General features: G+C 38.9%; 1 protein-coding gene across 1 annotated transcript in view; it reads right to left on the reverse strand.

Moving 5' to 3' along the window:
* ADGRL4 (adhesion G protein-coupled receptor L4) overlaps positions 1 to 15919 on the reverse strand; it is a 77032-nt gene extending 61113 nt beyond the window's left edge. Inside the window, exons 1-2 of the mRNA XM_074906454.1 lie at positions 15883 to 15919; positions 14228 to 14377 (exon numbers count right to left, since the gene is read on the reverse strand). Coding sequence (XP_074762555.1) covers positions 14228 to 14377; positions 15883 to 15904 — 172 coding nt within the window. The 5' untranslated portion in view covers positions 15905 to 15919. The remainder of the gene's footprint in view (positions 1 to 14227; positions 14378 to 15882) is intronic.
* Positions 15920 to 16394: the final 475 nt, after the last annotated feature.

The following is a 16394-nucleotide window of genomic DNA, read 5'->3' on the forward strand; positions in this document are numbered from 1 at the left end:
GACTGTAGGTCTAATCAGACTCTTCAGTTCAAATAAAATTTTGCCTCTTAAGATAATGTTATGTTACTCAAAATGAAGCCAAACAAAATAGATAGGAACATCTCAAATAAAAATGCTATGGAATACTTGCAGCAGAAAAAACATTCCTCAAGACCTGTAATTGTAGAGATCTGACTTCCTACCATTTTACATCTTGAGTTTGCTTGACTTTGATGGCTAGGGGAATGCAAACTCAAGGTCAAATTATTTTAATGGCCCAATCCAAAGTAAAATTACCCTTCCATGTGGGATTCTTCAGTATATGTGAATTTACAGTATAACTTTTCACATCAGGTTATATGGGGAAAATGTTCAACTTTTTAAAAAAATTGTTTGGTTTTTTTTTTTAATTTAGTGGAAGACAACTGAGTTCAAAAGGTACACTTCAATGTCACTCCCACAGAAAACCTTAACTTATCAAGTAAAATAAAACCACCCATTAAATACTTCATTATTCCCTACTTTCCTTCCTGGCTAGTAAAGACTGACATGGAGAACTGGAGAAAAATCAGCCTGAGAGGGCCTAAGTAATGCACATGGAGATGCCTTCAGGTTGCTTCAAGTTATGACAGAGGACAACTTGGGCAAACAAGTGAAAAACATGTCTGGCTCCAAGTACAAATCCTGAATGCTTGATGATCTGATTTCAGATATGGCATGGCACAGAGCAGAGTCCGTCAATGACTGCTGTAAGAGATTAAAGGAATCAGCTTTTAAAAATATCTATCACTGCCACTCGCTACTATTTTTTCATGTAAGTATTCCAAAAGAGACTACTAAGGGAGCAAGGTTAAAAATTTGCAGGAGGACTTTAGTTGTAGTAGTATCCAAGTAAATATAAATTTTGGTTTTGTACAATGCTATTATTTGCATGACATAAAACAGTTGTACATGGATGCTTTATTTTTTTAAGGGAATGTTACATCACATAAAATTCTTAGGCCTGGCAAGGGAAAAATCCCTGGGTCTGAGTCTCATTTGATGAAAACTGCTGTAGTTAATTTGAATTTAGAGAATGCATTTTAAAGATTATTAAAAGTCCTTTAAATGGGTTCTATTATATTATAATTTTCTCTTCTGTCTCAATAATTGAACACATCTTTTCTGTGGAATATTTGCAGAGACTTTTCCTTCCGCCAAAATTTGTACAGGTTAAACCCAAATTTGCCTAGAAAAGTTATGTTGAGCTTGTTTCTGGCAGCGATCCAGCAGCACCTTTATATCTACACGGCATTGTGATTATCTCACAAATTCACAATACTTTAGTTCTGAACCATATTATTTTCCATAGAGGCAACATCCTCAGTGCTAGTCTGAATGCTCTGAATGTTAAGTGTCTGGCTCTGGCTGGATTCTCTACATTTTCTGTCTGTGAACACGTAGCACATGGCCCTTGATTACTGCTTTTAAATTGATCTGTGTCTGCTATGAAAATATATTGCTTCATAAAAGTCTTTCAGAGTATCAGCTTCCAAATTAATGATTTTTCTCTCAAGCTCTGACTTTGAGAGCTTACAGTACAGAATTGTGCAGTCCAGCTACTTGAGTCAAATTGAAATCCATCCATCTGCAATTCAGATCCAAATTCTTTCAGTGCTGTTGGCTCATCTCTAGGTAAAGAGCAGCTGTTGTCCTGTTAAAGTGACTGTAAATAATTCTAACTTCAAGCTTCAAGAGTGAAATTCCTCCTGCTTCACTGGGGACTACTTAATCCCCAGGATGTTCCCGGATTTGGTCTTCACCTGGTGGGAGCTGCATCGCTCTGCTGTAGAGCTGTGCTGCTTTACACCAGGTAAAGACCTCGCCCCAGCAGAGCCCGTGCAGAGGAGCGCAGTGCTGCGTGCCAGCTCTGCAACCAGCAGGGCAGCGTGCAGGGATGTGGGGTCCTTATGCTGGGCCAGAACCCCTGACTTGCTATGTTAATTGACCAGGGCACTTGCACTGATATACTCCAGGTGACTAGGTGGAAAAGGCTAGGGTTTCTTTCCCGTGCTGTGACCATCTTTCATTTTTCATCCCCGATAAGCCTCTTACTGTGCTTTTTTGAGGGTTACATGCGTTCTGTAACACAAACAGCACCACACCAGAGACAGACTTGTTTACAGCAGAGATTCAGTAAAGTGTCTGAAGGAAGAATTTTCCAATGAAAAGAGATGGGCCCTAACCAAGAAGGAAGGTACTTGTGTTAAAGCAACTATATCAGAATAGCAGATGAATCATGATGCAATAGCACTATTTGAAAGGATGTTTTGAATGGAGCTGTCAGCAAGTATTTTAATAGCAAGTCTTCAATTTCTTCTTTATGGGGTTTTTAACCACCGAGAAGAAAACATAAGTAACAAGGAGGGATTTAGGAATTGTTCAGTGTTTGGCTGTTCAAAGAAAGGAAAAGAGCCCTCCACATGCATTGCAGCTAATGAAAATTGCCATTATGGGGTTTTTTTTCCTCCATTTGTGGATGTTAAACACTGTAATAATGTAAAGTCCTTATGATTTTCTAAATCTTCTCAATAAGGAGGATATTATCTACTTATTTAATTAGCGAATCTCCGACGGCAAGGAGCTGCTACCACCAGCAGCTCCAGCTCGTTCACATAGTTCCCCTCCCTAATTAAAGGGTCTTTGCAGTTAAAAATAAAGTAATAAATCAATCAAAAGCCCAAACTGCCAACAGATGATAGGGGGAAAAAAAGCACTTCAGGGACAGATTTTCAATTGCTCAGCACCCACAACTGGGATTATTCTTTTGAAACAACTCAGTCCTCCTTCAGGCACCTAGGATAAAGCCAGACAGTTCAAAAGTGCTCAACATATATTTCTTTGGAAAATCCACCCCCAGCTGTGGCTTTGTGTCCTACAGCCATTGTGGCTTACAAGAGTCAATCGTAAGTCACCTCCCTGTTGGAGGAAAGTCATCAGCATCACCCTTTCTGCAGGAAACTATAATAAAATACATTACTGTACTCATCCATGCTCTTGCCATTGCTTACTGCAACAAGAACAGAGGCAGCAGGTGTATCAAGAGACTATTTTTACCACACTGCCAGTGAAAGCAACAATAGCCCTGCACTTGGTTTTCTGTTGCAGCACTCAAAACCAGATGTTTATATTGCAGCACAGACCTCTTACTAGTTTGAATATCAGGCTCAAATTTGAATGCTGCTGTCTGCATGGCATTCCTTGAGGTTAATGTGCCATTGTCAGGTTAAAAGTTTTCTGGATGTTCATCAGTCTAAGGCCAAAACCTGAGCAATAATTCAAGAGCACTATACAGCTAATAAAAGCTGTGATAGCTTTCTCTGAGAACAGAGAATACAGCCCTGAGGCCTTTTAGCACATCCTGCCCCTCCAACTAGAAGCATTTGGGGGGATTAGTGTACTACCTGTTTATTCAAGAGGATGTACAAAAAGTTCAGCTAACAGTTCTTTTCTTTGCAGCCCACAGCTGTGTAAATATTATCCCAGCCTCTCTCCTTTGACATCCATCTAAGCCTCAGACCTCAAGTGCAAAATGGTACAAATGAAGCTCAACACTTCTGTAGCCCACCACTGTGTCCTGACACACCTAGGACTGAATATATGGCTTCTGCTGTGAGAGCAGTGATGCTGTATGATGCACCCCTGAAGTGACCTCATTTTCTAAAGACAGCTTTCCTAAGAATTTCCTAGATTTTAACCATGGAACTGAGTATGATGAAAGCTTTGTGAAATCAATGTACTGAGATTTGCGTGACAACCCTAAAAAAGCAGCCAAATCACAGTTCTGCATAGTTTACAACTGTTACCCCGCATAGTTTCTATTTTGATTGGCGCAGATGAAAAGCTGTGTTAAGTTTTAGAAACTTCTCCTCATCTCTGCTTTCAAGTCAATACACTTTTGAAGGCTATTTGCCTTTCCCATTTTCTCTGCGGTAGTTAAGGAGATAAAATTCTTTCTGTATGCACCAGATATCCCTTACACAATGGGACAGAAATATTGATATTTTTATACTGCACAGTGGGTCATATTTATGAATTGATGCATGCTTCATCATAGCTCTAAATAATGAAACGTTTTGGATAGATACAAAGTGCCTGAACATGTTCATCTGAGTACCTCCAGTTTCCACTGATCTCCCTTCTGAATTTCTTACAGGCTGATTTTGAAAAGGTAGAGCTTCCTTGGCATCAATGCTACCCAACAAAATGATTTAGTCAAGACAAAAAGTAAGGCAAAGCCTCCACTCTAATACAATTTTCCACCTACTCCTTTCCTATCACCACAAAGAACTAATGTAAGGCTTAGAGCTCCTATTTAGGCCCACAGAGTTTAGCTGAACATCTCTTTCATTTCATGCCAACATCCTGAAGAGTTTCTCTGGTGTTTTTTAGCCACTCTGATGTTACAGAGATCAGTGATGAAGACCTTAATGCAATGCAGAGATCACTGCTACAATAACTCCCTGCCCCCCCATGACAATCCTGCCTCAAGCTGTGAGCCAGGGCTATGCTGCCCTCAGCCCATTTGAACTTTGGGGATACCCAAAAACCATTACAACATTAGGAGAGCAGTGAGGATCACTGGACTGTCTCCCAATATGGGACTGAGCATGAGAAGATAGGGCAACGGTCGTGGGAATGGACCTGCAGCTCCTCTGTGCAGATGGGGCAGGAGAGAAGCAGTGGTCTCTTGGTGCAGGATGAATTCACCTTTTCTCTTAGTCTCCCTCTGGTAAATTTCTGGGAATGAAAACTGCAATCCCTCAGCCTAATTTCACATTCTTTAAAGCTGAGATTCAGACACTTTGCCACAAATAAATATTAACTATATAAACATGCAAGTCACCATCTATGCTTATGTTCTCATTCAGTGTAACTTATGTAGATTGCTGCCTATGTGCATAGCTTTCATTACAAATAAAACATAAAAGCCAATGCACATCCTGAAGAGCTATTTTTCTTTATTGCAACGCCATTACATGAAGTCTACTAACATAAACAAAGATTGGACTCGGCTGTTTTTGAACAAATAACCATTTATTGTCAAGGCTTTTCAGGAGCTTTCATTTTCCTTTTTGAAAAAACATGATCCTGTGCCAACCTAACAAATGTGTAACATTAAGTAATAAAGAAAATAATGGGACACCCTGCCACACTATTTTATAGACAACTTTAGACTGTCACAGTTGTACAAGTCTAAACTAAGACAGAAACCCAGTTAAATAAAGCAGACATATTAAATCAAAACCCCACCAGCAGAGTCCCTTGGGGCATAGCTGCTGTTCCTAAATGCTACAACTGGCCTTTCAAGCAGGAGGATGCACAGGAATAACAGTCCAAGGGCAGAGGAGCCCATGTGCTGCTCTCTCCTCCCTGCCACTGGAACAGCATGCAGAAGAGCACAACTAGAGACCCTTTTCCCTTTATCATCTCCTGGCACAGCGGCAAAGAGCACAGGACAGAGCTGTCTCAGCCCTAAATGAGCAGCCACACTTGCAGTGGGGAAATCAAAGGAGAATCCGCCGCACCTCTGCTGTGCAGACTTGCCTGCTCGCTCCGTCCGCTGCATGGCAGCAGGTGAAGCTCTGGCCCCTGGTGCTCCATGAATGTTAATTCCACCAGAAATCTCCATTTTGAAGTTATCATGAATCTCTTAAATTTAGCCCAAAGTAATCACACAACAACCTATCCATTAGACAATGAACAGAGATTATTCAGCTTCCTTGTACCACAGCAAAACAGCAGCTTCCTTCCTGCCAGTGATTGTGATTGTGATTAACTGCGCAGTTCAAGGTGAAAGAAGAATGCGGTTCCAGGCGTGCATGGCTTCCTTTAACCTCAGCAAAACACAGTGCCAGATATTTCAATTAGTGTGTACCAAGGTCACAAAATCAATTTCTTATCACCGAAAAACACACATACCGTAAATTTCATTTTCAAGCCATAATCTCTAAATTAAATCTGTGTACCTAAAAAATATACAGTGCAAAACTGCAGTCCTTTGGCCCCCTCCTCCTCCTGCAGCCAAGCAGCATTTTCACAAACATCACCTGGCTTTGTGCTCTATATTTAGACCACAATGTTTGGTTAGATTCTAATCTTCTTGGAGAACGTCATTATCTCTTTCTTTGGCAAATAGGCCCAAAGTGTCAATTACCTTCTTAAACTCTTTCATACACACAGGGATGAGCGGGGTTTGATATTCTGTCTGCCAACAGCTCAGTCGGCAATTTTTCACAGTCATACACAGAAAAATTGTGCACCAGCATATCATCCTAGATAAATTACACATTTCATATGAGGTTACAGACAACTTCACCACTCCTAGCCAGTTTATTCTGTAAGAGGAAAACAAACAAACAAAATAAAAGGAAAAACAATCCTAAGGAGAACACTTCTCTGCTATTGAACTCTGTGAGTTATTGAACAGAGACAAGTTAAAATGAGTATGCCATATTGGTGGGATATTATATGTAAAACAATGTAGCTGTGCAGAAGTGACATCATCATCTCTTATGTGTGTAATTCCTTATGATACTTTCATTGTTAATGGGGAACACTAACTGCCCCAAAGGCAGCTGTGGAGTCTGATGGCTGTAGCAGGCTCTGCCCTGTGCAAATCTAGGTACAGAAGATGTTTCAAGGAAGTGGAATTTATGGAAGCAATTTCTTTCCAATAAATCCCAGACTTTCCTTAACAAAACCTAATTTCAACTATACAACCACAGAACGAATAAAACTGACAATTTTGAGATTGAGTTACATTTTTTCATAGAAAAGGTTGCTTTTATTCACATGCCTACTGACATATATGTCCCTGTGTATGCAATTGTGTACATTTAATATACATGTATGAGAATACATGTTCTGGAAATATCTTCCATCCATTAACTTCAAACCAGCAGGTGAGAGGAATGTATTGTTACTGTTGGACCTTCTGGGACTGCTTCAGATGCTAGAGATATAGGAAGTGAATCATATCTCTGGTAAACATGAAGTAAGCAGACTCTGAAATAATAAGTTGAAAGCTCCTTACATGAATTTTCCCACATCCTCTAAACACATAACATATTGATTGATTCTTACTACCATAAAGCAGGATGAAAAGAGTATCTTCTCAAGAAAGGAAATCAGCTTTATTTGGCAAGGGTTAAAACACATTTTGAATTAAACAAATAAGAAACCAGCCATGTGCAGCTGATCAGCTTGAAAGTGTGGTACATTTTTGAGAGAGACAAATAACTCTTTTCTACCACATCATCTACACACATTTTTAAAACTCTTTTTAGATGCAAACAGGATTAATTTAAAAGAGGATATGATTACAGATGTAACAAGAGGAAGTTTTGTTTCTTCCTGGCCCATACAAAATATGCATTACTGTATTTTAGTCATGCTCAAAGTACCATTTCAAGAAAATGTAAACAAAAACCATGGAAAAAAAAAAGATAGAGCTTCTTTTCTTTTCTTTTTTTTTTTTTTTTTGGCTCAAATGTATGGATGTAATAAGTCTATCAGGGTCTTGGTCCAAGGCTTATTAAAGTCAGGGTCAATCTTACAAATGATTATAGTGGACTATATCTCTGGCCCAGGCAAACTGTGTTTTCTGGCAGTAGGAAAGAATGCTAACGCTCTGAAGATTTCTCTCTATCTCATTCAAGTGAGAAACCGGGAGGGATTTTTTCATACGAGTGAGAAAACTGGATTTGGCACTTTGAACGCATAAAATGTTCTGAGTCAAAATTTTATGGACTCGGACATTTACAGAGGTAAGGAAATTGGAGTAAAACAGTCTCCGCTGTGTCTTATTCAGCAGGTTTGTATTGTTACTTCAAACGTCCTGCACTGCTTTCCATGTGACTAATATTCTCATGGATGCATGCACTGTGTTAACACACTATCCCCATTCAAATTCCCGATTTACTCTTAAAAGCTTCAACTAAAATATACTTTCAATAGTAGCTAGTTACAAAGAGCAATTTAAGTTATAAAAAGTAAAGTAAACTCTACAAAAGCTGTTTTGACTAACAGTGTTAGGCAAGGGTATGGCTATTTTCAGGAACAAACATCTCTGTCCTTTGTGACTGGAAGGCAACCATGTAACAGCTGGTTAGTCCCCAGCAGTCTATGTACATCATAGCCATCAGACCCTTCCCAAATTCACAGAAAAGTGTAACATCTTGCATATGAAAGAGCCAAAGCCATACATAAAGCCATAGGTCCCCAAATGGCCAGGAACCTGCTACATTAACCTTGTACACTGACATCCACGCTTTCCCAGGCAAGTGGACTGGCATGGACCAGAATATCAAATCCTCCTGGCTAATTTGTCCAGGTTTTTCAATTCCATGATCTGCCTACAGCTTTAATCTGGAATGTGGGATCAAGATAACCTCAGCTGCATAACTTTGCAGAGGTCAGTGCTTAGTCTCTTCACTTCAAGAAAAGATGAAAACATTCAGCTACATTATGACCAATGAAGATACGGGAAAGAATAAAACTTTCTGTTCCCTGGAGAGGAACACTAAAGGCATGGGCTTAATTAAATATAATACCTACATACGCAACAAACAGTATGGTGCCTCCTAACACCTGAGATCACCAAAAAGCCAGACACCTAATCCTGGAGTAGGAATCCTGAATTCAAAGATGACTTCTGCACTTTCACACAGCCTATGCTCTTGTTTTACCATGTTTTATCCTGAAACTGTGTAAAAGATCCAGCAGAATTTGGAGGCAAAGCAGCAGAGATTGGGAGACACAGGAGGAGGGGCAAAAAGGAAAAAGAGTAAGGAAGAGTGAGAGACAAGCCCAGAGGCTATGAGAAGCAAGTCAAAATGGCTGAAAATTAGTGATCTGCTTTGGCCTCCTGAGTAGCACATCCCAAGTTTTCCAAGCTGTGACCCCCTGTGTTGAGCCCTGTTATTTGTGTTTGGCTAAGGCATAACTTTCTCCTTCTGTGCTATGCTAGAGCAGCTGCAATTTGCCTTTTTATAGCTTGTGGTAACTGATAGCAGTGAAATGAATTTAAGAAGTGTGTGGATTGGATCTTTCATATCAGTGATTTCAGACTATTTGGTAAACACAGAAGTGACATCCAATGACATATGCCTGCTGGTAACAAAAAAAAAAAAAAAAATTCTCTGGTGAACCAGCATTTGGCTTAGATCATTTTCTGTTGAAGAACACTTCTGGATAGAATGAAATGATTATACACAAATGTTTTACAGGGTCATGTTATTTTGAAAGGTAAAATTTTCCTCAAAACTATATACTGATTGGGTGCTGCAGAATAACAATGGTGACAACAGTGAAGCAAAACAAATTCAGTGACTGCAATAAAAGTTGGGACACAGTGACATCATCTTAGAGCAAGGAGCTGATGTCTCATAGAAAAGCTTCTTTTTACAGCTGGCAAAAAAGAGTTGGTCGTATGGCCCTCAGAAACACAAGAAAATATGTTTGTGTTCAGATATTGAGTAGGCATTTAGTTTGATTCAGCTGAGTTTACACAAATTGCCCTGTGTTCTAACAGGAATTCTGTATTTTGATATAAAATACCACTTTGCACTAATGTATTTTCTGCCTCTGGAAAATGACAAATCCTCCTACACTGCACTTCAGAAAGAGAGTCAGTGCCTTCCTTCAGTACAGAGTTTCCCTGATAGCCTAATCCCTGCTCACTATTTCTGGAAGAGCTGTAACTATTTTACAGGTAAGACTGATTAATTTTGCAGTATAATTTGCAAGTGACATTTACAAGGGAATATTGTGCAGGGATATCTGGAAGGGATGTTGCGTTCAGACTTTTCCTGCTTGCCTGCCTACCCTCCTGGAACAAACAGCACTGCTTCATTTTCCTTCCGTATTTTACAAAGTTAAAGTAAACACTGTGATCACACTGTTTACTTTAATTTCCTGCAGTGTGCCAGCAAAGCAGCAAATTGGCAGTCAGCAATCAAGAAGCAGCCAGTATTGAAACAGCAGAGCTGCTTAGGAAAGCATCAATGATGCCAACTCATTTTTTCCTGTTTTAAAAATAAAATATTGGCTCCTATGAAGTTTTACTTCTAGTCCAATCTTCTCTAAAGGATCTGAAATTTTGTTTGTTTTCTTTAATTTTGTTTTGGAAGAAAGCTGGGATTTTGAGCAACACCTAATTTATATGACAGACTCTTTTTGTATAAAGAAATGGATTTTAAAAAGTGGCAAATATACACTATTTATCTGTAAAAAATCCATGGCATTTTTGCACAAGAGGAAGTTAACTTGTCTATAAATCGGTGTTACCTGGATATATTTTTATTTTTATGCCAAGAGCTCTAGCTGTTGTACTTCGATAGGGTGTATGATAATGTGAAGCTAAAGTCTCGTGCATTACATGCAGAGTACACAGCTGCCCGAGGATGGAGTCCTAAAAGGCAAATCGTCATATTTTCAGAGGCTGTTCTCTCTCATCTAATGCTACATAAAGCAAGGAATATAAATACAAAAGAAGAAGTAAGAAGAATGGGATAGTATTTTGTATCTCAGAGGTGTAAAGCTTGACAAGGTGACTCATTTATGGCTTTCTGAAAGATACCGTACAGAAGGAATTTATTGCTATGTAAGTTATAATTCCAATATATAAAAGAGGCCAGATCCTACAATCAGTTACTCTCCTGAATATGTGCATTCCTACACATATTCTTACTAAAGACAATGAGATTATGGAGAGGATTAGCTTTTTGTAAGACTGGCCAAAGTATGCCTTTGGAAAGTCCAAAACATGACCTAATTTAAAGTGGTTGATATCTTGTGGGAAAGATTGTAAGAGGATAATTATTTTAAAAGCCATGACTTTGACACCAGGAAATTAAATTCATATCTATATGTCTTTATCTATACACAGCAAATCCAATAATCTTGAGCTCTCTGCAGTCACTTAGCCAGCTGGCAAAGGGAGCAAAGTAAAAACTAACAAACTCCATTCCCAAGGTATGCTGACATCAGTGATTCATGATTCATCAATAATGGTGCTAGGAAATAAATGTAACAGGGCATTATTGCCTTTTGCAGCGCAGTAAACTCAAGGGAAAATGTCTAAGTGTATCACATTGAAAAGACAGAGCTAGCAAAGAAATAATTTTTACAAGTATTTAAGAGGTGTTACAAGCAAGTGGAAGTAGAGAAACAAATGTAAACCTTTTAAAAACAGTGAGAATGTTACTATAAATAAAAAAGGACAGTTTTCCAGCTATACAAGCTTAAGAGGACTGACCTGAAAAGTAAAATTTTTTCTTGTTCAACATTTTTACACAAGGAAGAATCTGAATTGCTTGTTCCAGAATAAACCCTCAAAACAATGACTGTTGCTTTAATTGTCTACCAGGATAAGCACAATGAAGAAATTGGTTCTTATCTATGTGAAATTACTAATGTTGTTGACAGTAATTATGACTTTCACGACCTATCTAAATAACTAAAAGGGCAAATATGTAAACACAATGTACCATATATACTCTTCAGAAAATGCCTGTATTAGCACATAATTGATGATATTCTTTGAAGGTCACTGGACTATCATTGTAAAAGGCTAAGATTAATAACGGAAGAAAAATGGGTAGCTATCTCTAGACCAGCAGATACACCTGCTGCTTTCACCATACAGAACAGCAAGATCTAATACATCACTGAACAACTGAGGCTTTGCTTTATGTTTTCATAGCTTTAAACTATTTATGATAGGGTTTAGCCTATATTTCTAATTCTTTTTAGAGCCTACCCAATTAAAATTCAGGTTACTTGTTTATGCTATTAGAAAACTACTGCACAATATTAATAATGCGCCATGTAACATGATGCCCTAGAGAAACGTCATCTCTCTTTCAGGGGCAACAGCCACATAGTTCTGATACAAACTTTGCTGCTTAGCTGGAGGGTAAGTGACTTTGGCGGTTGTTGAGGTATTTTACCAGAGAAAACGGTCTCCCAACATAAGGCTTGCTTCAAACCATTGCCACTTAACTGCAGAGCAACACAAATACATCTAGTAGCTGGTTTGCCTGGACTGACATTGGAAATTTTATTTTAAAGATTGAGTTTTCAAAAACTTAGTATAATTCTTAATAAACAACTGATTGATTCACAGGGTTTGTGAATGTATATTTCACTGTACTGAATGTTCTTTAAATGATTAATAAATTTCAAATTAATTTTGAATGTAGATTTTCCTAAGAAAATATAGGCAAAAGAGAAAGTAAGAAAAAGATGCTATATGAGAAAAAAGAATATAGAAGGTGAGATAGATCCATCATCACACAAATGGATTTAATAATGCCATAATGGGTACATATATAATGTATAATGTATAATGGACTTAAGAATATCAGTAATGTCAGTGAAGAACAACAGGTACCTTTACTGTAAATTTAATTGATGACTCATAATCACAACTTTCTAGAAAAGTACAGACAATGTAGTGGATACCAGATCATGATAGATAAGTAAATGCTAGTTTGATTTGTTCCAGGTAGTATTTCTAAAATTTGGCTTGTTTTTCTTCTTTTTCTGCATTATTCACAAGCGCAAGCCCTTGACTCTGCAAACATAACATGCACTTAACTTTCAAATCAACCATAGTAGTAAAATTGAATTAATGCAAATACAATACTAGTGTGGTGAAGGCCATTTCTTCTTATTTTCTTTTGACCAGCTCGATAGACAAATAATGATTGACCTATATTTAGGGCAAGGTTATCATTAAAATCAAGAAATATGTTTAGTGACTACATGACACAGGATGAAAAGTAAAGGCTGAGAGAACAGTGTTTGTACAGGCTTGAGAAGAGAAGGCAAAGGGGAAATCATATTGCCGTGTAGAGCTACCTAATGGGGGGTCACAGGGGTTTATAGAGGCGATGAAGCTAAACTATTATTAGAAATGTAGAGCGGTAAGTGCACATGAGAGGCAAAAGTTAAAAGCTGCAACAAGAGAAACTGCAACTAGATATCAGAAAATAGTTCTCAGATTTATAGTAGTTAGACACTAGAACGGGGGCCCAGAGAGGTGTGTTGTTGAGATACTCAAGACTTGGCTGGACAAGGTCCTGAGCAACCTTCCCTAAGTTGGACCTGCTCTAAGTGGGGAGCTGAACCTGCTCTGAGTAGGGAGCTGGACCAGATGACATCAAGAGGTCTCTACCAATCTATATTATGGTATGATTTTTCTGATTCCTTATTGTTTACTATTTTAGCCAGCAATATTTCTCTCTAAGCATTCCCAGCTTATAAAAGGGTAGACGACTTTCTTAGGAAAAAGGTTCTACATTTTCCTAAAACAATCACACTTCCAAGTACACCATGGCAAATGAGCTATAAAAACCCAAACTAAAGGTGGGATGCATACCTGTGCTCATAACAAAACCAAAGTGCCTTTGTTATTGCTAAATAGCCCAAGATGCATGAAACACAAAAACTGACCAAACAGATGGTTAATATTCATAACCACTTTTCAGCACACTGACAAATGACAAGATTCATATGAATTTCAGCCTGCTTGGAGCGGGGCATTGCTATATCTAACAGTAGAAATAAGTACTAGAGCTATTCGTAGTGTAGTGTGGGATAACTCAAAAATGAAGGCAGGGAAAATATATTTTTCTTTGGATGGAAGATAGAAGCATCTAGAGGCAGATCCCTCTGTAGAATTTCTGGCATATTTCCCTTGCAAGCAGCTGTAGTGGAAAAATTAACAATGGCCTTACATGTGGGCATGTCTCGGTGGCACACACACCTCCTCAGTCTAGAGTAGCCCAGGAGTTGTATTAGTTGATTATGATCAGTTGCTAGGAAGAGTGGCCTGGTGCTGTGTGTGTGTGGTGAGGTGTGAGGGCTGTTAAAAGTAACAGTCATGACAACGCCAACCTTTAGAAGTCCTGAGTCACGAGGGAAGTTTCTGAAGATAAATCAGAGAAGATACATCACCACCTCTCATGACAAAGGAAAGCCGCAAAACAGCTTATGCAGGTCATACTCAACTGAGATGCACGGAATTATATATTAACATACTAGGCTGAGAGTAAGTTGCAGAATTTCTCAGAAACTGCTAAGGTTTTTTGCTTTGAGAACATGTCAGTGTAAGGTGTTTTGACACCTTGAGTTAATGAGCTCCTGAGTAAGTTTTTCAAGCAAACACATACCAGAAATGCATATAGATAAAATTTTTTACCGTTACAGAATGTTATGCCATTTCCCGTATATCCTTGGGAGCAATAGCAGCCTGTTGTCCCACCCTGAACTTCACACCTGGCATCTTTGTGGCATGTCCTGTTGCAGTTTGCAGAAGTACATCCATAGTCCAGCAGACTGGAAATCAGAACTGGAACAAAGGAAAATCAGACTTGGTTGTTTATCTAAAAACTACATTCTGAGCTCTAAAACCAGGACAAAAAATATCCACAAAATTGGTGTATTCCAGTAAAATTAACATTATCACAGACTCAGATATATTGCAGGATGGGGCAAGGGTCAGCAAGTACTGGGACTTCTTTGTTAAAACTATCCAGGGGCTAGGAACAGCAGACACTGCAGATTAAGAATTTGTGTATATGTTCAACCAGCGTAAAATTGGTAAACAACATAGAAGTTACCCAGTGATCTGGGGAAAACATTTGAAAGGCTTTCAAAGCTCTGTATTACTTTCCAGTAAAGAACAGACATTTATTTGCACTCTGAATTATGTATTGAGTGTAATCCAAACTGCCCTACACATATCAAGTGAAAAATACCGAAGAAGGTTCCCCTGATAATAGTTTTTATTTTTATAAACACTTCCATACTTGTGTAGCTAACCTGTGTTGCATGGTCTGAGAGATTGAAATGACTTGTCAGAGTATTTACAGCATTATGACATGAGGTTTTAAGAATTTACCAAAATTATTTAATCTCTTAAAATACCATTTCCATGTTATAAAAGTATTGTCTTCTTTTTTTCATCCACTGGATAATTCCTAAAAGGTATAACTACTTTCCCACTGAATGAATGCATGAGGTTTTCAACACAAAGGAAAAAGGACTCTCTCCCTTTGAGAAAACTAGCAACTCGCTGAATAATTATACACATCCCGTAATAGGTTAGAAATAAGGCAGTTAGCTCGGAAGGGAAAGTAAGTTTTTGACTTTGTACTTTATAAATTGCTAGTAGGACATAATGAAAGTTGCAGAACACAGAGACCCTTTTGGATGCTGTCTTCCCCTGCAGTTCTGCTTTTCCCTTCCCAAATATTATTCTGGATATTTGCTAGCCTAATGTTATAATTACAAGTTTCATTGCTTCAGGGAATCTCACTGAAGCATTGTTTTCTTGGACAAATTAAAATTTCATCAAAGATTCAAAAGACTAAAAATTACACACATTTTTTTTTAAACAATTATATATTATCCAGATCAATTTAGGTATCACCAAGTTTCATCTTTTCCTACAGTTTCTGAGGTCAGACTCCATTTTCCAGAGATTAAAACAGAAACTTGTGGGACTCTGTTGTCATTTTACTGTTCATAACATGTGAAATCTAAAAATCTCCCCAGCAGACATAGAGAGAGGGAAAAACCCAAAAAACAAACCCACGGAAAACCACAATGTTTCTGCTTTTTACAGAACAAAACCCGCAGTGAAATAAAGACTGACATTTGTGGGATTTGGTTTTGGGATGATCCTAACCATGCAATTATTGAATCTGGTAGCAGCACTGACCAAAGCTACGGGAACTTTCAGTCCTGGGTACCCAGCAGCCTTCCACCATCTCCAACACACTCATTTCTCCTCGACAGACCCCACTCCCTTCTCACCTCCACTCCCTCCCCAGGGAAGGAGATTTCACCTACCTAGGAATGGAAGCAGTTTCATTGGTGATGCTGTTGCGGCACGGTGCCTGGTGCAGAGCCCCTGTGTCACAGAAAAAAAATTCCCTGCCTTAAAATGTATGACCATGTGCAAAATACACACACGTGCCTATCAAGAGTGACGTCCTGGTCCAAGCACAGCCCTGACACTGCCCTTTGTCCCAAGTTTCACGTTCCCAAAAGCTCCTGAGACTCACAGGCAGGACAGGAAGGGTCAGGAGGGGCTGAGGACCTGGTCTTCTGGCAAGCAGGGAATAAATGAGAAGGGAATAAACGACAAAGTAAAAGAGGGGCAATAGCCTGGGTCTTGCAGGGGATGTCAGAGAAGATTCAGGAGTGAGTGGGTTAGAGGAGCACAGGCTAAAGGAGTTGCTTGGGAGAGTGCCTGGGGCAGGGGGAGGATGAAGATGGAAGGAGGTGCAGCCTGCTGTCAGAAGGAGTGAAGGAGCAGCAGAAAAATGGTGGAGCAGATCAGGGAGGGTGAGTAAGAGGTG

Source organism: Athene noctua, chromosome 5, assembly GCF_965140245.1.
Source record: "Athene noctua chromosome 5, bAthNoc1.hap1.1, whole genome shotgun sequence".
In the NCBI taxonomy this organism is placed as follows: domain Eukaryota; kingdom Metazoa; phylum Chordata; class Aves; order Strigiformes; family Strigidae; genus Athene; species Athene noctua.